Source organism: Littorina saxatilis, linkage group LG4 (genome assembly GCF_037325665.1).
Source record: "Littorina saxatilis isolate snail1 linkage group LG4, US_GU_Lsax_2.0, whole genome shotgun sequence".
In the NCBI taxonomy this organism is placed as follows: domain Eukaryota; kingdom Metazoa; phylum Mollusca; class Gastropoda; order Littorinimorpha; family Littorinidae; genus Littorina; species Littorina saxatilis.
Window position 1 is genome coordinate 35,565,738 of NC_090248.1, and position 22,114 is coordinate 35,587,851.

Here is a 22,114-nt window from a genome sequence, read left to right on the forward strand (position 1 = left end):
ACTTAGTTTCCTTGTACGTAGAGCCTGCATAATTAGCTTTGTCATTTTTAATATTTATTTTCTTTGGTCAAAAAGAAAGTTCTAGGGTCTGGAGGCAAAAATAGCATCGGTGAGGGAATCGGAAACATTGTTTTGGGGAACTATGACCGTTTTCTTTATTTTTCTTTCTGTTCATTCATAAGTTGCACTGAAACATGTAATAGGAATCGCACCAGGGAAAGGGAGAACAGATAGTGTTCTTTATTGGGAGGTATCCTCTCATCACAGGGGGCTTACAGTCATTGCAGGCACCATTGATTAAACAGAAAATGTTGGATCAGGAAGCTTAAACACTGCAGCAAAAGAGGTAATCTGTGAAGATAGATCTACAGTTTTGAATTTTCATCATCAGTAATAATCTATATCAAATCTGTTTTAACCGAGGATTTAAAGGCACACACACACTTACAACATAAATACCTTTCACAAAGGCAAACGTTCTACACCTTTATTAGTCATCAAGTCCCAAACAATCTGTGTCATACATTACACAGAAACAAGTCATGATAAAAAACAAAAAAAATAAAAACAAAGATGGATACAGACATAACTAGAAAATGGTAGTAAAATACCTTTCAAATGTCTTTGTTCAATGTGAAAATAAGCTTCATGAATGAATGCATGGGTGAATTTGATCATATTCTTCTATAGATAACAGTCTTGTTCACAAGTATACTACACACGAAGAACAGTGTACTGTCAGATCTTTATTTTTGTCCCCAATCACCAAAGACTTATTCCATCAGTGTATTACTGACTTCTTCTTCTGCGTTCGTGGGCTGAAACTCCCACGTACACTCGTGTTTTTTGGACGAGTGGAATTTTACGTGTATGACCGTTTTTTACCCCGCCATTTAGGCAGCCATACGCCGTTTTCGGAGGAAGCATGCTGGGTATTTTCGTGTTTCTATAACCCACCGATCTCTGAAATGGATTACAGGATCTTTTTCGTGCGCACTTGGTCTTGTGCTTGCGTGTACACACGGGGGTGTTCGGACACCGAGGAGAGTCTGCACACAAAGTTGACTCTGAGAAATAAATCTCTCGCCGAACGTGGGGACGAACTCACGCTGACAGCGGCCAACTGGATACAAATCCAGCGCGCTACCGACTGAGCTACATCCCCGCCCAGTATTACTGACAATATTGGTAGAGTCCTCCAGAATCTGAAACGGAGACTAATTCTTTATATCAAGGGATAAGAATAAAGTCTTTTGGTGGTGTTCAGACACCCATTTCGCAGAGGCAAGAGTTAGCTAACAGCTTGCTTTGCACGACAGTGAGGCTGAAACAATTAATTTTGTTACCGATACCAATGTCATTCTGCAACTTAATTCGCCACTCAGACTCTGCAAAGGAAGCATACAGAACAGAACATTAATTCGTCCCTTTGACGACAACAACCCCTCATAAAAAATATCACTTCTGCTGAAAAATGTATGATGTCATTACTTTTCCTTGGATCAAAATGCAAAGATTAACTTAATTTGTCATGCTAAAACTGTGTGGAGAAGGGGCAGAAAGAGGCACCAAGGCAATCATTTTAATTTAGTCATCAAGTGTAAACCCACTTAGACATAGTCAAACACATGATGAAGAGAAAAAAATGTGATCTGATTTTTTTGTTTTTAAATGTTTTAATAGAAATGGAAATGTACAAAATATGGTTGTTCCATATCACTCCGATGTCTGTAAAAAGGGCATTCGATATCCAGATTATACAGAAAAGGTAACAAACAAAAATATAAAATACTTTTAATTCTAAACATACCAGACTTTAAAAAAAAAAAAAGAACAATGATTCTGCTATGTTAATATCAATGATAAATTCATAATGAAAAACGCTGATAACAACACTATCAATATTATAATCTGTTTCTGTCACACAAAGAACAGCAGCAGATCTGATCTATATTTCAAACTGCGCTTGAATATTTTTTTTATTTACAGTGTATAGCTTTAGACTGAAAATTGCGCATAAGCAAAAATATTTTGCTCTCCTATTTTGCAGAGAAAATAATGAAAGAAACATCAGTTCATAAAAGCCACATAAAGAGTTTTATGACATACGGAGCTATACACAACAGTCTGCCATTCATGAAAGCTTCAAATGCTGCCAGGTCCACAAAATTTGCAAGCAAAAAGTTACAAGGATTAAAATCTTAGGTAGTTAGAAAGTGTGGTAGACAAGTAAATGTCCATAGCACGGTCTCTGCTGCCTGTGAACAAACAAACACATAATACAAAAAATATAATTTTTTCATTGGAAGAATTGCCAAATCTTTTGACAGTGAACACAGTTAACTTTGTACAAGCTTTCAGAAAAGAAAAGAAAGAAAAGATTGGCGAATGAACCTCCATCACAATCCATTGCATGATACTGATGACAAAAACATTTAATTTCAATGCTACAGAAACGCCAATCAAATCAAAAGGCCAACATTCAAAAGTTTGAACGCAAACCTCTTTACGTCATTATCGTTTGTTCTAAAAGATAAAACAGGAAGATCAACGGCAACAACGGCAAAGCACACAGATGTGAACGTACTTAAGAAAAAATAATAAATTAAACAAACAAAAGCTTTGACTGCATTTGCATCAGTTGTTGCGTAGTTAATGCTAACTTGATGAATAAACAAAACTCACAGACAAAAGCCAATACCTTTAACTTTTCACTCGCAAACTCTTGTTCTTATTTCATTTTTTCAGAAAGAAACATGTTTCTTCTTTCATACTTCACCAACAAAAACAAACCAATGTCTGAAACAACAAAAGAAAGAAGTGACCTGTTACTTCCAAACAAAACCAGTCACATTAAAAGTTTGGTAGAATTAGTTTTCAATAAAAGAACATGTTACAGTTTACACAGGCACCTTGTGTGAACTTACAGAATAATATTTACCACCAATTTGTATAATCTGCAAAACATTCACATATCATACTTTGATATCATTATCAAAGCATTAACATTCAAGGCAAGATGAAAAGAGCGCAATATTCCCTGAGAAAAAGCAAAAATGACAGAAGCAAGCAGAAATTCAGAGTGACTACACTGACTGAGTGCATAGCGTTGCAAACAGCAGAGTATTAAAAGAAAACATTGCATCTGTTCTGATATTCCAGGGGAAAACATTGCATGAAAACTGACTAAACTGTTTTTAGATTTATCAACACAATGAGGTGAAAGTTACTTTAACTCATTCGCTGCGTGTCGGAACTGGAATTCCGACACCTGTGTTTAGCGTTGGCTGCGTGCCGGTACTTGAGTTCCGACGGATATCACGAATTTTTAACGGTGTAAACGGTCCTGCTGACCAAGGGAAACAACCCCTGCAATGAACTTCTATCTGTCTACAGTGGTACCATTCACTGTAAACAGTTCCTTCCCTTAAATTGTTGGGATTAATAAAAATTTTGTTGACGGTGTGCGACCCACGTGTTTTGACTTTTCCAAGATGGCGGATCGTTCTGCTGAGACGTAGTAACTTGAAAAGAGTGCTAGAACGTGTTATTCAGTACGGTTCTGATCTTGACCTCAGTGATGATGATAGTGGAGATGATATTTTAGATTCTGGTGACGATTTTGTGCCAATGGACGATCATTTGGGTGATGATTCGGGCAATGCAAGTGTCGATCATGACATTGTGTATGATGAACCCATGACGTAGAAAGTTTTTTTGTTTTGCTTCAAATTGGATATTTTGCCTGGATATGAAGACAACAAAAGGTATGTACTTTCAAATGTTTCATATATTTTCTAAAAGAGTAAGTTCCAAACTTTGCAAAAACATAAGGTATGTAAGGTTATCTTGTGTTGTTGATTTTTAATAATTTTTTCAAAATGGCTCTAAATCGCGCGTTGGCAGGGAACACAGGGGAAATTTAGACGCGCAGCGAATGAGTTAACTTGGTTCAGAGCTTTCTCTTATCCGGTACACATGTCAGAATGCTGATCAAAATGCCGGAATTTGTAACATGCACCATGTTTCCAGAGCAGGTTATATCGATAAACATCATCATTGTTAACATTATAAAAGTGATCCTCATACAGAGACTGCTGGTTTGATGATTTGAATGAAATGACATTAATGCAGTCCAATCAATATATGGTGATGGTGATTGCAGAGGAGGATGCAGTTGGGGTCTACTTCCAAAACTTTGACATGATCTTGATTGCATATAATTATTAACAATTAACCCCAATAGAACATCAAATTTATAAAAAAATAAAAAAATAAAGCTCAAGATTTCATGTAATGTTTCATTGTGGTATTAAGAAAGAGCAAGCAAGAGGGATGCATTCTGATTGCAGTGTCAAACAATTTGAATGGCAAAGTAATAAAAATAAAACAGATGTCATTTGACAAAAACAAGTGCTAACTGAGGAGTTTTACTGTATGATGTATCACGGAGTGCATAAAACGATTGCAAATAATTTGACAATGTTCATCCATTATTTGTTTTAGAAACCGTAAAACTAAAAAGAAAACATATTTTCTCATCAGTAAGCCAGTAATGACATGGCAAATTACAATTCTCCCATGATCAAGTACAATGCAAACTCAAAACAACAAAAGTAATTGCAATCACTGAAAATTGTACAGATAGCAACAACAGAAATGAATGCTGAAGTACAGAGACAACACATACAATTATTGAGATCTCTTGACCCCTAATTCTCTAAACACAGCTTAGAGATCCATAGCTAAAAACGTTAAAAAGGATAGTAAAATTGAGAAGAACATTTCTGGTTCATTTAACAGTATACAAAGTTCATAGTGAATTCCAAAATGCAAGTGCTGCTCAAAAGAAATTTCTTGACATTTTCCACCACACAACTTTAACAAAATAAGCTCTTGTCCATATGATATATTCACCATGTTACAAACGGAACAAGATCATAATTGCTTCTCTAGCGTGATAAAATCCTTCTGCACACATACTGGAGGACAAAACAATTAACCATCTTGCATAATCAGTTAATTTTCATGGATTGTGCAAGTTGATTGGTCATAAAAAATATTGCAAACTCCAAAATGAAAGACATTTTCTGGTATTAAAAAACGGTCATATTCAAGACAAACAATAAAACCAGAACAATTTGCGTAAGAGTGCGACTTTAGCTGTTAACTTTGGGTCTGTACATTTAAAACGACAGTCATACTGTCTTTTCATATACACATGTACCTTTTCTACACTTTTCAACTAGTATTTCTATCGTTTCCCTCATCATCAACAAAGACAATCAATCAAAAGCGCATATGGCCAACAAATGAAAAGCCCCACAGTACCATACTAAAACAGATATTTTCTACACTTAGCAGAGCCACACTGACAGATCATGCGATACTTCTTCTTAGCCTGTCCTGGAGTTTTCTTCTCGTCAGATGACACAGCACCTGGAGATTTGGCCGAGACAGGCAAGCTCTTGTCAGAAGACATGTCTTCATCAGGTGACGGGAGGGAAAATTTCGGGGGAAGCACCGGGGGTGATTGTAGTTTCTCAGGCGAGAAAGACGGAGGTTCTTTCTGCGTTTTGGAAGGTGATGATGAGCCTTTTTTGTCACCTTTGGAGGGGGATGTTGGGACAGACGTATCTCCTTTTAAAGGTGAAGCAGGAACAATCTTATCTCTTTTTGAGGGTGAAGCAGGAATCGTTTTCTGCCCTTTCGAAGAAGAAGTAGGGGCAGTTTCACTTTCTTTCAATGGACTCTTAAGGACCATTTCAGTTTCTTTCGAAAGAGCAGTTTTATGTCCCTTTGAAGGCGAATCAGGGACAGTTTTGTGTCCTTTTGAGGGTGAAACCTGAGATGCTCTCAGATTTTTAGAGGGTGAAGATGGAATATGTTCCTGACCTTTGGAAGGGGAGGATGATGCATCCCATCTGCCTTTGGAAGGTGAAGATGGAGGGGTGTCATATGTTTCTGATGATGAAGGGATTTCCGGTGACTCGCTCAAGTCTGTCTGGCTGGTGCCTTGCGACAGAGTGCCTGTTCAAAAACAGAACAATAATTTAAATGCAAATAATTCAAATTAAATTGGGAGTGCAGTTTCTTCTTTCTCAATGGTCTGGCCATCTGGCTCCCCTGATGAATATTTTTTGTCTTCTGCCCAAAATTGATAAATTTATCTTTGAATATCTCTACATGTCATGTAGTCTAGTTAAGTTAACCACATGGAAATGTGGGTGCTACTTAACTTAATACAATGTTTCTGTGTGTGCTTCTGATTTCTAAGCTCAGAGTGAGACTTTAGCTGTTCACTTTGGTGTCGTTAGTGTGTACATGTGTGCGTTCCGGCACGGAGGGACTGCACAAAGTTGACTGGAAAATAAATCCCTCAACAAACTCTGAGTTCAAACCAACGCAGATAGCAATGATCTAGTTTCTAAGCCAGCGCACTACCGACCTACCTATCTCCCCGCCCCGGGGGTAACAGATATTCATGACAACTATCACAACTACTTTAATATTCTAAATTTTGAGTTTCAATTTTTCGTACTGCAACAAAAAATGCATATTTTCAAAGACAAAATTGTAGGCAGTCAGGAAATATATTTTTTCCGTGGTCGTCAGTCAAATCACGGCCAGAACAAAGCAAACATAAAAAATCTCATCTTAATAGCAAGCAACCTCAACTTACCTTCAGAGTCAGCAGAAGAAAGAGTTCTGATCCCAGTGTCCGTCAACTCCCTGCCTGGTGACAGTTGAGCGGCAAAACCCAAGTTCTGCTGCGGTTGTGTTGTATCACCTGCACACAAGATGATGTAATTGTAAGTGTACTGTGATAATGATATGAATTTTTGGCTTGGATAATTCTGTTTTTAAGTCAACATTTCTTTCAAAGAGCACGCAAGGTGCTTAGATTTATTTTCTTCAGCAAATCTACCATAAAAGCCATAAAAGTTTTACCAATATTCAGAATTTTTACAATTGTTTGGCCTTTCTGCCAAAATGACAGCAAAGATTTTGGACATTTAAAATAAGTAGATGCCAAACCGTGCCAACTTTTCAACTTGTATTATTTTAACCGGTAGAAACGATGGTTCAAAATCCACGCCAGTATTACAATTTCAGGGTCCATCCCCCGTAGCACCGAAAAAGGTGCAAAACCCAACCGCATACAATGAATCCTACAACTCTCCTGATTGCTCAAAATCAGACGAGTTAAAAATCGTGAGTTTTCTTACTCGACATCATAATCAGCCAACCTAATCAGCTAAATAGTAGAATAAGGAGGGTGTTGATGAATGGAAAAAAACTTCTGTTGGCAGACAGAGTACCTTAATCTTGACGAAAAGAATGGTTTAGGTGTTGTGGGCCAGAATAGTCACCTGCACCTTTAACCAAAACAAAGCATTTCAAATTTGCCTCAATATTGTTCTCAGGCCTGTCTTTGACGCATACCTTTTTCATCTGACGCATTGTTCTGACCCCCGGCCCATCGACTGTCCGTTAGTATTGACATGCAGGAGGTCTTCTGACAGAACAATTTTTCTGTAGCCAGGACATTGGACTTTAACATATTTTCAATCTAGGTCCAACTGACCAATTATCCTCTGAGTTTGGGAGTGGGAACAACACTGATTGCCTGTGTGTAACCAACCTGTCATCATGTAGTCAAAAGTCAGCTCCTCCCCCTTCTCAATGTCACGGTCAGCGAAAAGGCAGATGCGGGGCAGTCGAGGGTCCAGCGTATTAATCCACACCCCATACACCACTAGGTTAGGTTCACACTGCCAAAGGAAAAACATTTTCAAATCAAATGAATAAACAAAATGACTAAATACAACAAGAGGCGAAGCCTTCAAGGCTCACGTAAGAAATCGACAAACAGTAACACAAACTCAATCACTTCGTCACACATACACACACACACACACACAGTAAGCGGAATAGGTGACACTGTGCAAGAAAGCGAGACACTAGATCTAGATCTGAATGGCCGATTTCGAAGAAAAAACTAGTCTCGGCCCGCTCAAAATATCAATGACCGAGACTTTCAGTAATTCCTTCGCGTGACGTCTAACCCTCTTACGTCATAATGTGACGTCTTCAAATGTTGTGACGTCTTCAAATGTTAAAGTTTCTACCACAGACATACATACGCACGCACGCACGCACAGACAGACAAAAGTTAGCATCGCATAGGCTTCACGTACGTGAGCCAAAAATGAATAGGCGTAAAGAAAAATTCTGAGTTCTCTTTGTACTGTCTTAAAGTCTTTCTGAACTGCCACTGCTATGGGATGATGATTACTTGTTTCAGCAATCCAGTCCAGGTCTTTTTTCCTGTACACTCCTGCCTGACTGCTTTCAACTTGTGGGAAAAAAAGCTTCAGTCACAGTCACATGCATCAATAATCATTATAATGAATGTACACACACACATACACTGTCTCTCACTCTCATTAAGTCAACTGACTGAACCCTGATAGTGACACACAGAAAGACGAAGAAGCTTTACCGAGTGGTTGACAAAGTGGGAGACATTGCCATAGTATCCTGCGTCAACAGTGAAAGGACAGTCACCGTCGTTGTAGTCAAGGTCAAACAGATAGGTGCGGCACTCTGCATCGTAGACCTTTCCCCTCCTCTCGGCCTCCTCGTTTGTGATCACCTGCAAAATACAGCTGTCTCAATATATTCTGAACCTGATGCACATCCGTCATCTGCCTTGTTGTGTTAGAAGTACAGTGGAACCCCTCTTTTAAGACTTGTTCCTGTTTAAGACCCTCCTTTCTCAGATGTTCTGTTTATAGGTGTGTAAATTTATCCCTGTTTTAGGATTTGAATGAGAGAGAGAGAGAGAGAGAGAGAGAGAGAGAGAGAGAGAGAGAGAGAGAGAGAGAGAGAGAGAGAGAGAGAGAGAGAGAGAGGGGGAGAGAGAGAGAGAGAGATTTGTTTTGATATTCAGTATTGGCGTTAACCGGTAATTACCGGTATTTTACCAGTTGAAATGAGAAAATACCGGAAAATAATTGGCTGCCGGTATAACCTACCGGTTGATTTTCAGAACTATCGTTTTTTTCGCTGGTAAACAACAAAACCAGTACTCTGAGTTGGACTCTTATTGGTTCCAAAGGCCAGTCTACCTTTTTATTTCTGGATAGTTTTCATCATAAAAGTTTGTGTATCTGTTTGAAAAAGAATATTAGCGCCATCACTGATATTGTCGTCCTAATCTTGACTATTATGAGTGGACTATTTGTACCTCGATATTTTATTTCTGTTCTTACGTGTTATGTTGTTTATTCAAATTATTGTAATGCTGTATACACCACACCTGAGTTTCTCCTCGTTGAGATAATAAAGTGTTCTATGTCTATGATTACCTCCGTTTTAAGACCTGATTTTCTCAGATATTTGGAGGTTTCTGTTTCTTCTTCTTCTGCGTTCGTGGGCTGAAACTCCCACGTACACTCGTGTTTTTTGGACGAGTGGAATTTTACGTGTATGACCGTTTTTTACCCCGCCATTTAGGCAGCCATACGCCGTTTTCGGAGGAAGCATGCTGGGTATTTTCGTGTTTCTATAACCCACCGAACTCTGACATGGATTACAGGATCTTTTTCGTGCGCATTTGGTCTTGTGCTTGCGTGTACACACGGGGGTGTTCGGACACCGAGGAGAGTCTGCACACAAAGTTGACTCTGAGAAATAAATCTCTCGCCGAACGTGGGGACGAACTCACGCTGACAGCGGCCAACTGGATACAAATCCAGCGCGCTACCGACTGAGCTACATCCCCGCCCTATTTGGAGGTTTGACAAGGGGGGTTCCACTGTGCCATACTTATCATATAAACCACCAGGCACCACAGCCCTGACTGGGCTTTACTTCTTGTGTATCGTGCGCTGCATTCCCCATGTACACTCATGTTTTTGCACGAGGCAGCTTTTATGAGTATGGCCTCTTTTCCCAGCCATTTAGGCAGGTCATACTGAGTTTTCAGGGACTGGTTTTTACAATTACAATTTACAGCTGCTCTGTTGAGACCGAGAGTCAGGAAACAGCCAGGTAGTTCAATGTTTGCTTTTTGTGTGTGTCCAAATAGAACAAGAGGCGAAGCCTTCAAGGCTCACGTAAGAAATCGACAAACAGTAACACAAACTCAATCACTCCGTCACACACACACACACACACACACACAGTAAGCATAGGTGACACTGTGCAAGAAAGCGAGACACTAGATCTAGATCTGTCTGTCTGTCTGCATGTGTAGCCTACTTACAGGGACACGACTGCCAACTAGTCTCGGCCCGCTCAAAATAACAATGACCGAGACTTTCAGTAATTCCTTCGCGTGATGTCTAACCCTCTTACGCCATAATGTGACGTCTTCAAATGTTAAAGTTTCTATCACACACACACGCGCACAGACAGACAGAGTTTACCATCGCATAGGCTACACTTACGTGAGCCAAAAATGACCTAAGCTCATGTAAAACCAGAGCCTAGATGGAACAGATCAAAACAATGTACAATTATCTTGATGTCAAAAACTATTTACTAAATTAGCTTTAAAAAAACACAACTAAATCAGTTCAAAGTAATCACAACATCTTTAAAGATAAATGCTAGGAATTTCCAAACCCAGCCAAACTGGACAGAGAGTAAAGATTTTCTCATGAAAAATGGTCTGTTCTTGAATACATACATTTAAAATTAAGAACTGTCAGAATCATTTTTATTCAAATCTTTATTTCCCATCTTCCTGACAGCAGCTCTTATTTATTCAACAAGGAGCGAAACAAACTTCTCCAATGCCTTACCTCACCAACATACTCCATGACAAAGGATCCTCTCTTGATCTTCTGCAAGGTTTTGATCCCCCAGCCTCGGCTGTTGGACGTGCGAAATATGCAGACCTTGAACTTGCGACCTTCCTGCACCACTCGGTTAGGACATTCAGGACCGCATTTGCATCGTTTGTTGCACTCATAGATTGGCGTACCTCGTGGTACCCTCAGTCGTTTCCCCCGGTAGTAAGCAAATTCCGATCCACACGCTGCACCGCAGCATGTTTTCTTCTCATCAAAGCAGCACTCACATTCACACCCGATGATGGGGTCTTGAGGAATTTCGATACCCTCTCCAGCGCGATAGTCGTTGATGTAGACAAAATTTTCCGGGGGTCCCTCCAAATCGATGTCGTTCTGAACAGCGATGGGAGCCGGGTCTGAGTTGACGGTGTTCAGCCTTTTCTCCCAGTCTTTCAGCGCCAGTTGAATCTCAGCCTTCTTCTGCTTATAGACTTTCTTCTTCTTGTTGGAGTAGTCTGGGGCAGTGGTGGAAAACTTAGGTCGCATGGTGCGATCGTGGCTAGACACCAGGCCTTTGTGCACCACCTGTTTGGCGTTGGGTTTCACCTGGTTACGATGCATCGTCAGCAACTGCAAGGGAGTCATATCCTCCGACATGGGCGAGCACCACAGCTTGTGAAAAATCTCGTCGACTTTCCGTCGCTTGCTGATCTGAGCGCTCTCTGACATCTTGGGCAGGGAGCGTTTGATGGACAGGTGGGTTTTGCTTTTCTCAATGGAAGCCAAGTAGTCGCTGATGACGCCAGGACACTCAAGGTTTTCCGCAGGCTCCCAGCTGTTGTGGAACTGGCTCCATCCTATCCACTTGATCAGGTAGTACCTCTTGCCCTGAAAATGTTTTCACAAAGATCAAATGAAGCAAATGTATGGTTTGCAACAGGAAGGAAGGTACATCAAACTTCAAAGCTGAAAGTAAAAGTAAAACTTACTGACAATGAAATTCTGGAAACAGGTTTAAAGGTCCTTGTCTACATTTTTATACCGAAATCGCCATTTGACCATTAAAATGCAGAGTCTATTATCTACAATTATCAACAATACACCCCCTTTCGATCAGGAAAGACGAAGCCAGTGTAGCCGTTTGAAAATTCATTATAGTATTCCAGCGTAGTACATGTACTCATAGTAGGATATCCTTATTTGGAAAATGCCAAGCGCAACTCCTCTCAAATCCCGTGCATTTTGTGCGTTTAAAAAAAAGCGTGGACAGCGCTCCAGTGTCAAACTGTTGCTGCACTTGTTTGGGCGTGGCTATAAGCATAGTGACATGAATTTGATTGGTCAGTATTTTTAGGCAAAGCACATGTTCTTAGCAAACAGAAAACAAAATGATGGAAGCGTGAGTCACGCTACCCAAAAATAAAAAAAATTTTTACATATATTTTTTTTCTATAACTTTTTTCTCCATGGTTCATTCATCATCTGACATAACTTTTTAGCGAAATCTAACCATAAGATTATTGAATAAAAGCAAAAATGTAGATGACCACCTTTTAACTTAAATATTAAAGTCGTCATAAAAACACTACAAAGGTGTGAATCAAATTTTTGAGAGAAAAAACATTTATATTTTCTGGCTTTAGCAACGAACTAATTTTATCTGTTCATAATAATTCATAAATGATATTAAAGGACAAAGGTTCACACAACTGTACAGTTAACTGCATTATGATACAGTGGAACCCTACAAGTTCTCCCCTTTTAGACTTTGCTGCCTTAGAATTAATAACTTGGATGTTCTTTACACAAACTCAGCTGTACATTTGTCTTCAATGAAAAATGTTCTCATTGTTAAGACCTGATCTTTGATTTGAGGAGGTTAGGAAAGGTGGTTTCAGTTTCACTGCATAATCTAACTCATTCATGACCTAGCAATTTATGTACTCACATCTTCATCAGCATGGTCCAGAATATCTTCAACCTCATATTCTTCATCGTCCTCCCACTTGATAAAGCCGTCATCCACCACTGAAAAATATTGATGTCATACATGATAATAATTATCATAACAATCCCTAAATTAAAAATCCCTAAAAACAAATTTAGGCAGTGTTTTCGGTTCCCCGACCAACCCATTTTTTTTTCTCCAGACCCTAGAACTTTTTGTTTGACCCTTAAAAAAAACCCATTAAAACAAACTTGATTTGGTATGCCTACTTTACGAGGAAAGGTTTAACTGTGACATCCAGGGGACATAGCTCACATGAATTATGACCAATAACAACTAAACTGGCACATGTATATGGGTAGAAAAAAGAGAAGTCTTTCACCCTTAACATTTTGTTTAATCCTAACTTATTTAGCCTTGTAATTAGACAATTTTATTTTTTATTTTTGGCCTAAAACTAAAAGAATACTACAAACGAAAGGATAAAAAATATTGGTGCATAACAAAATCCAGACAATAAATGTCTCAGTGGGTAGGGCTCCCCACACTCTCAACCTAGAGGGTCCCTGGACCCCAAATTTTGATTTGTAGAGGGTCCCTGGACCCCGAAGACAAGGATGTTCATATTCCTGCTTTTAGAAGGCACATTCCTTGCTGATACATAACCCCTGGAGCGCTCATGTCAAAGTTACTATGACTCTGAGCCCTTTACGCTTTACAAAAACATTACGATCATATGTGCACGTCCTAGATACTGGGAAATACTATGGGTTGTCAACTTTGAATGACTGTCACAATATCTCTGAGCAATGGATGACAAAGGGGATGCTTTGATGTCAAAGGGGATGGATTTGACTTACTGTAACAACCAAGTTTGGGTTTCCAAACATTGCTGTGGGTTTTAAACGATTTAATTTTTAGCCAAAATGCCCCCAAAACAGCACCTAAAACTGGGACAAAAATACACCAGTCTGTGTTGCAGCTGTACATAATGGAGAATAAAGCTCTGTGAATTTTATTGTGATGTTTATGGGTCAGCTGAAGGATTATTCTCGACATACACACTCAAGAATTACATCTATTTTTCTTCTTCTGGGAGTTTGATCGGCAAAGAAAACACGTAATCGTGGGTTACCGTCGTTTCCGGTTTCAACTTCATCAAAAAATGCGATCTGCTGAACAAAGGAAACCTCAAAGTTATTCAAAGTCATTATTTATTTATTTCAACAACATTTAGGTTTTCAAAACACAGCACTACGGTAGGAAACAAATTTATTTCAGCTTATAATCGCGCTTGAATGTACCCCACCCTTGTTTCGTTTCCATCTGTAATGCACGAAAGCATGGCCACAGCAGACGACAAATCCCGCATTGCCTATCACACACGCGTTGTGAGATCGCGGGAACACCGTGGAAAGTTCCATTCATGACGTTTGACCCGGTCATGTGAATAGACAATGAGAATTTATCCACCCAATCGTATTCGTTTCCGGTTTTTGAGACGTAACTCACGACAGACCACGCTGTATCTTCACTGTTTGAGACCTGTAAAATCTTTTTTGACAATTGTAGCATATATTCATCGACGAATTTTGCGATATTTTGCTGATTAAAGCTTGATCTGGTGCAAAGTTTGAGCAGCACATGTGTTCTCATGATCGGCGCCATTATGAAATTTTCGATTCTTCTGCAACGCACGATCGACAATCGATTAATTCTCTCATTTAGGATTGTCGCTTATGGAAACTTGAAAATTTCAAACTTTCATGTATGCATAGTTATTTATCTATGTAGTCCACATGCAATAATCAAGTTTTAGTTCTTTTCTTTGGAAATAAAAGACATTACGAACTATGGTTTCCATGAAACTCACGACAGTATTATCTCTATACACATAAACCCAGTGAGCACAGATCGAAAACTTTTTGCTCACTTAAATCTTTCTATCATGTATTAAAACCCAAAAGGGTGCCCAAAAGGCTAGTTGCTACATTTGACCTACAAAAAAAACTTTTGCGCCTGGAAATTGCGTGGGTTACGGTTTCCACTTTCTACTTCGATCTAGTTAACTTATGGAAACTTGTAATTTCAAACTTTCATGTTTGCATATTTATTTATCAATGTTGTCCACATGCAAATTGCAATAATCAAGTTTTAGTTCTTTTCTTTGGAAATAAAAGACATTACAAACTATGGTTTCCATGTAACTCACGACAGTATTATCTCTATACACATAAACCCAGTGAGCACAGATCGAAAACTTTTTGCTCACTTAAATCTTTCTATCATGTATTAAAACCCAAAAGGGTGCCCAAAAGGCTAGTTGCTACATTTGACCTACAAGAAAAACTTTTGCACCTGGAAATTGCGTGGGTTACGGTTTCCACTTTCTACTTCGATCTAGTTAACTTATGGAAACTTGTAATTTCAAACTTTCATGTTTGCATATTTATTTATCAATGTTGTCCACATGCCACATGCAATAACTGAGCTAAAGTTCTTTCCTGTGGGATATTGAAGCCTAAAGTGGAAACCATGTAACCCACGACATAGAGCGTACTGCATGTGTCTAATTGTCATTTCTAAAGAAACCCCGATATGAAAGGTCCTCTCTTTGAGTTTGACAGAAAAAGATACAGGCATGTCTTTTGCACTTAAAAAAGAGTATTTCACTCAATTCAGTCCTACTTTTTTTCCTGGTGTCCATGTCCCATAGTTGTGACCCAGTATCTAGGATGTGCACATATGGGTTATATAATTATTATTATAATATTAACTCCATACATTTTGGTCTGTACAGATCTGGCAGAACATTTTCAGAAAACAGCACTGATGGTACCCACAATAACGGATATATATATTACATGTATATGAAGTGCATCCAAGGACCCGCTCTTTTCAGTTTTAGTGCGTCATGGGACCCTCTCCATGAATTTGTAGTACATGTTTTCGGCTTCTGATGCGTATAGGATGCAGGGATGCACAGTTTGGGAGAGACCTGGCGGGTAATGAATACCATTAATGACATAATGTCAGTTGCGCGGAAGAGGTCTTATCATATATGGTCAGGAATATGTCAAGGTGTCCAAATGCAAAAATCCTGTTCTGGATACTTTTATTACTTTGCATTTTATTCTGTTTTTAAATGACTACAATATAAACAATACAGTTATGAAGTATTCCTCATGCAGATTCTATCCATACCAAATTTATGTCTGTCAGTCGTCTGGATGCTGAGAAAATTGACTTTGTTCAAGAAAAAAAGCACCTTTTTGGGCACACAAGGCGTTACGCAAAACGCATGGTACATTGAATAACCAAGTTACTGATAAGGGTATCATCTCAATCTAATTTTTAATAGGTCCAGAAATGGATGGAGAAACATATGTTAGATTAATGAAAGTTTGATCTGAACATAGGTTTTGGATTTTGAACGTTCTTTTTTAGCTGGTCTGTATGTTACATTTGGTGTAAATAATCATGAAAAAAGGGAAACTATCTTAAAAAAATGTTTCTGGTCAAACTTACTTAAAAATCATTGCAGAGGAAAGTCATTAGGTAGGATGATTGTAATTTTTTTTTAAATTGAGTGAAAAAGTTGTGTTTGATGTAATTTAATTGTACTTCTAAGTTAAAAATATGCGTTAGGTGTAAATGAAATTGTATCTACTTGCCCAAACAAGTTTTATCACAGTCTTTAAATAATGCCATAATACACAAAAGTGTGTGTTTTCTTATACCTCAGACACCTGGTAGTTAAACTATGGTCACAGGATTCCTAGTGCTTGCACCTGTTGGCTTGTAGAGAGACTTAAGTGAGGCCATCTGACAAGGGTGTAAATGTAACGTACATACTGAGAATACTTGAAAATGACAATGAATTTGTTTTAGAGACAGAAGATAACTTATCAGTGCTTAAGAACAACCAGCAAGACCAACCTTTGTTTCAACATGAAATCAAGCACACTGAATGACAAAATTTACATTAGAAGGACCACTGTTGGGACATTTTGGTGTAAATGTAACATACATCACCTTGTTTTTTTACTGAGACCATATGCAGCACATAATAATGCTAAAAACAGCACATAACTGTCGGTTGAGGGTTTATGAGCTAAATAAAAGATAAATTACCCTTCAAATGGACCTGCAGATCTTCGGAGCCTTCTGTATGTTACTTTACACCATCCTTTAGTGTAAAGATGTACACACAACCAACAAGTCGCGTAAGGCGAAAATACAATATTTAGTCAAGTAGCTGTCGAACTCACAGAATGAAACTGAACGCAATGCAACGCAGCAAGACCGTATACTCATAGCATCGTCAGTCCACCGCGCACAGCAAAGGCAGTGAAATTGACAAGAAGAGCGGGGTAGTACTTGCGCTGAGAAGGATAGCACACTTTTCTGTACCTCTCTTCGTTTTAACTTTCTGAGCGTGTTTTTAATCCAAACATATCATATGTATATGTTTTTGGAATCAGGAACCGACAAGGAATAAGATGAAAGTGTTTTTAAATTGATTTGGACAATTTAATTTTGATAATAATTTTTATATATTTAATTTTCAGAGCTTGTTTTTAATCCGAATATAACATATTTATATGTTTTTGGAATCAGCAAATGATGGAGAATAAGATAAACGTAAATTTGGATCGTTTTATAAATTTTTATTTTTTTTTACAATTTTCAGATTTTTAATGACCAAAGTCATTAATTAATTTTTAAGCCACCACGCTGAAATGCAATACCGAAGTCCGGGCTTCGTCGAACATTACCTGACCAAAATTTCAACCAATTTGGTTGAAAAATGAGGGCGTGACAGTGCCGCCTCAACTTTCACGAAAAGCCGGATATGACGTCATCAAAGACATTTATCAAAAAAATGAAAAAAACGTTTGGGGATTTCATACCCAGGAACTCTCATGTCAAATTTCATAAAGATCGGTCCAGTAGTTTAGTCTGAATCGCTCTACACACACACACAGACAGACACACACACGCACATACACCACGACCCTCGTCTCGATTCCCCCCTCTACGTTAAAATATTTAGTCAAAACTTGACTAAATATAAAAAGGCACAACCATTAATTTAACCCTTTATTTTGACTTGAGACAGGTCGCTTAGAACAAACAAGTTAGAAATACTGTTTAACTGATGTGAGCATAGCCCATTAAATGTAAATTCAGTACCTTGTACTTGCTGTTTGGTGTAAAGTAACGTACAGATCATGGGTAAAATTAACATTTGGTACCGTAGTGGAGTACCAACCTGACTATTCTATCGTGAAAAGGATTTGTTATGATTTCTTGTTTGTAACTCAAAAAAATGCAGACCAAAATAGTGTAAAAATATTTAAAGAGGGTGATTTGATAATAATTTCTACACCGCTGACTGTGCTTTTTTCAAATTAAGTAATAACCTGATGATTGAGGTTAAGGTTTGCAAAACAAATGACATGAAAATTTACTGGAACCTTTTCTGCACTTCCATAGAGAATTTCATTGTTTTAAAAACAATGTAAATAGGTAAATGTTGAATTGTATCTTTGATTCTGGGCTTTGGTGTAAAGTAACTAACGGATAAATGATTTTGCTTATATTGAGACAGGAGAAACTTTTTTCAAGTGTTGCTTTAGTACAGATCAACTTTACATTCAGTCATCAAGCCATTGGATAGTGAAACAGTTGCCTAAAGCTGAACCAGCTAAGAAAATGACAGCACCTTGAAATTATGTTATGGTGTAAATGTAACATACAGTCATTTGTGCTTTATCTGCAAATATTTGATAAACCGAACACTTGACTGGAAAATAAAATGCTTCAATTGAAGGACAGGAAGGAGGTTTAAAAAAAAGTCTAAAAATTGTAACACTTTTTGGACTCCTTGACAGATTCTTGGCCATATATAACACAAAGCAGTTTATTTCCTGAAGGCGTTTTTCCTAGCTAGCACCAGAAACGTTTCCCGGTAAAAGAGATCACACTCAAGCTTATGCCTTATAAACTGTGAGTTCAGTCTCACTTTTGCAAGACTGAACTTTAAAGTCGTTTTTAATCAACAAGATCAGGTAACGCTCCCCTTGACTATCTCAGTATTTGGCACATGCAGTGGCAGATCGTAAATTTTGTACATGGCCAAAACAAATAATAAAATGTTTCTTTCCGATGACAAGGCCAACAAAAATTAAGGTCAGTAGTTGTATTTTTCTTCATTTAAAGTCTTCTTTATTTGTTTACCCAGGCCCTTGATTGTGGTCCTATTATATTAAGAGTGGTCCTATTATATACTGTTCAAAAAAAGAAACGCATAGTTGCTACTTGCCAAATTTGTTTTATTTTTCGAAAAAATTAACAGAAAATCCAATATTTAGATTATTTGTTTGAAATTTGGTATGGACACAGTTGAATGCACACACAGTTCATTTGCATCTTCAAATCAATCAGTCAATCAATACGATTGGGTGCCGAGGCTGTCAAGTCAGTAGGGGGTGTGACTGCCTTGAGCAGCAACAACTGCCCGGCACCTTCTGGGCATGGACTGAATCAGATGCCGGATATCTTGCTGTGGGATGGTGTCCCACTCCTCCTGAAGTGCCTGCAATAGATCGCGGTGATTTGCCGGCGCTTCTTCTCGCCTGCGCACACGTCTGTCCAATTCATTCCAGAGGTGTTCTATCGGGTTCATGTCTGGCGACATGGATGGCCAGGGAAGCACCTGGACATGGTGGTCGGTGAGGAACTGGGTGGTGAGTCGTGCTGTGTGCGGGCGAGCGTTGTCCTGCTGGAATATGGCATCCTGGTCAGCCAGAAGAGGAAGGGCGTGTGGGCGCAGAATTTCCTCCACGTATCGCTGGGCAGTTATGCGCCCTTGGACGTGCACCAGGGTGCTCCTTCCAGTGGTATTGATCGCCCCCCACACCATGACGCCTCCACCACCATGAACGGGTGCCTCATCCACACAGTTGGGCGCGTAACGTTCGTTTACTCTCCGGTAGACCCTCCTCCGACCATCATGTCGCTGAAGCAGGAAGTAGGACTCGTCGCTGAACCACACGTGTCTCCAGTGATTCCGGACGGTCCAGCGAAGGTGCTGGTTGCCCCACTGCACTCGATTCTGGCGATGGCGGCGGGTGAGGACAGCTCCTCTGTGAGGTCTGCGAGCTCTCAAACCAGCTTCATGCAGGCGGTTCCGCACGGTCTGGTCCGATAATCGGTGTGGCCCGGGGAGAGCCTGGACAGAAGATGAGGCCGACAGGAAACGATTCCGGAGGTGGCGGAGCCGTATGAAGCGGTCGTGAGCAGCAGTTGTCGCCCTTGGTCTTCCCGCTCGTGGCAAGTCAGCAACGGAGCCAGTGGCTTGAAACCTGACCCACAGTCTACTGATGGTGCTCTGGGACACGTGGAAGTGACTGGCGATTGCACTTTGACTTTGGCCTGCTTGTAAACGACCCAATGCAATTTGGCGGTCTTCTCTGCTCAATCGGGCCATCTTTCGTCGCTGAATTGTCGTCTGATTTCTTTGTGGCGAACAATCCGCTTTTATGGGTTTTGGAAGACATGGTGAGAGCTCAATATTCCCCGAGTTTCACGAGATTACACTGAAGCATGACGAGTGGTCATGCCAAATGAGCAATTTTGACATTGTAGCCACTGATAACGCATGCGTCACGTGCAGAGCTCACTTGTGGCAATGGACGAAAGGTCGACGACCAGATAAACATTTTCTGCAGTTTGGTGGATATCCTTGTAGTTGTAGCCATATAACTAAATTAACCAAATATTACAAGCTATGCGTTTCTTTTTTTGAACAGTATATAAGAGTATTAAGATCCGGGCCCTAACTCATACAAAGTGTGTTCAATGGATGTCATATAGAACTAAGAGCAGCTTTCCTTGTGAAGTCTGCACAATCGAGTTTTGTGACTTTCAATTTAATCCTTTTTCTTTTGAACTTAAAGGGTCAAAATTAAGTTCTACTTCTGTTTACAATTCCTATTTTCTATGGTGTCGAGAGAAAAAAAATTGGGTCAATCCGGGAACTGCAAACACTGAATTCTAAAAAAATAAATGTGTAGTCCTAAGAAATCAAAGGTGAAACGACGCCTTTTGCTAAACTGAATGTTTACAATACAACTACAACTTGTACAAGGAAGTGGTTAGCAAATTTTGTACACAAAAAGATTGGTAAACATTTATATGTTGTAATGAATTTGTGCAGGATCTTGCCTGATACAACCATGCTTAACATTAAGAGAGTATTTTTCGCATCTATAAATGATATTAAATCTGTGTTCTCTGGTAAGGCAAGTCAAAATACACACACATTGGCACAATGACACACACACACACTTGTTTCACTTTCACGTTTGTGTTGTGTACACAAGCTGCGTACTTACACTTGCTGACTAGCTTCTGTGCAGCAGACAGCCCCAGCTTCTGCAAGGTGTCGTAGACGAGAAATTTGTTGGTCTCCGCAGAGAATCGCAAGCTAGCAGACTGGCAAGCACGCTGCAAACCAACCACATCCGAAAGACACCGCACCCTGGCTCTCTCCATCGATCCCTCGTCTTCATCCATGTTTAGAAAAAAATCGAGACAAAAAATACAATCCACAACTGGTGCGCGTTACCAATTAACAGTGCATGCTTTCAGCACCTGCCTCAACCCACGATTACAGCGTACGGGGATTAATTACACCGTGCCAGATTTTTTAGCGTTTAGGTCTTGCCGTGGTCTTTCATTTTGAGCGGTTCAAGAAGGAACGAATATGATTGGACCAAAGCTCGTCGCAGGGGAAGTAAATCTAACTGCGCTTTGCGCTTGCGCACTTTCCCGCCATCTCGTCGCCTGCACTACAAAGATCACACAAGTGTACAGACTCAGCCTGGACTTAGCTTATTGTGTTTTGCCTGGGTTATCTTTCATTTCAGGCTAAGCTGGGCCGGGATAAGAGGGAGAGGGGAGGGGAGAGTGATGGAGGATATTGGATGAAGAGAACACTAGGGTCGTAGCCTGGGTCAGCCTTGTCCTGCAGATACCAAAACTACATAATGAGTTTTGCCTTCCAGACGCACTTACCCTCCTTGCGAGGGTGGAGCAAAGATCTTGGGTGGAGGGAGGAGAAGGGAGGAAGGGGAGGGGAGAAAGGGACTGTCCCAAATTTGTTGCTACAGTACCACGGGGGCATACACGATTTGATAGTCTAAAAACAGTGCATGCGAAACATAACATACACAGGAAATGACGAGGTCAGGTCGGGCGGCCACGGTCTCATCATGTTTACCGTGTTTATATATTTATATATATATACTGACCCAATGTGTAAAAAAATTCCATCTCACACGGCATTAAGTCT

The 22,114-nt window shown here is 39.6% G+C and overlaps 1 protein-coding gene across 1 annotated transcript; it reads right to left on the minus strand.

Moving 5' to 3' along the window:
• Nucleotides 1–473: 473 nt before the first annotated feature.
• LOC138964604 (histone-lysine N-methyltransferase Su(var)3-9-like) lies at nt 474–21,656 on the minus strand. The gene is made up of 7 exons (XM_070336604.1): nt 21,156–21,656; nt 12,754–12,833; nt 10,815–11,693; nt 8,507–8,659; nt 7,646–7,775; nt 6,683–6,790; nt 474–6,030 (listed from the first exon to the last, which is right to left on the minus strand). The coding sequence occupies exons 1-7, from the start codon at nt 21,334–21,336 to the stop codon at nt 5,336–5,338; spliced, it is 2,226 nt and encodes a 741-aa protein (XP_070192705.1). The 5' UTR covers nt 21,337–21,656; the 3' UTR covers nt 474–5,335.
• Between the last annotated feature and the right edge of the window lie 458 nt (nt 21,657–22,114).

Excerpts from the sequence above, each read along its gene's own strand:
- LOC138964604 (XM_070336604.1), bottom strand. The coding sequence starts at position 21,336 with ATGGATGAAGACGAGGGATCGATGGAGAGAGCCAGGGTGCGGTGTCTT. Across the intron at positions 12,834-21,155 it reads ACAGAAGCTAGTCAGCAAGT|TGGTGGATGACGGCTTTATC; the intron begins GTAAGTACGCAG and ends AATATTTTTCAG. Across the intron at positions 11,694-12,753 it reads TGGACCATGCTGATGAAGAT|GGCAAGAGGTACTACCTGAT; the intron begins GTGAGTACATAA and ends AAACATTTTCAG.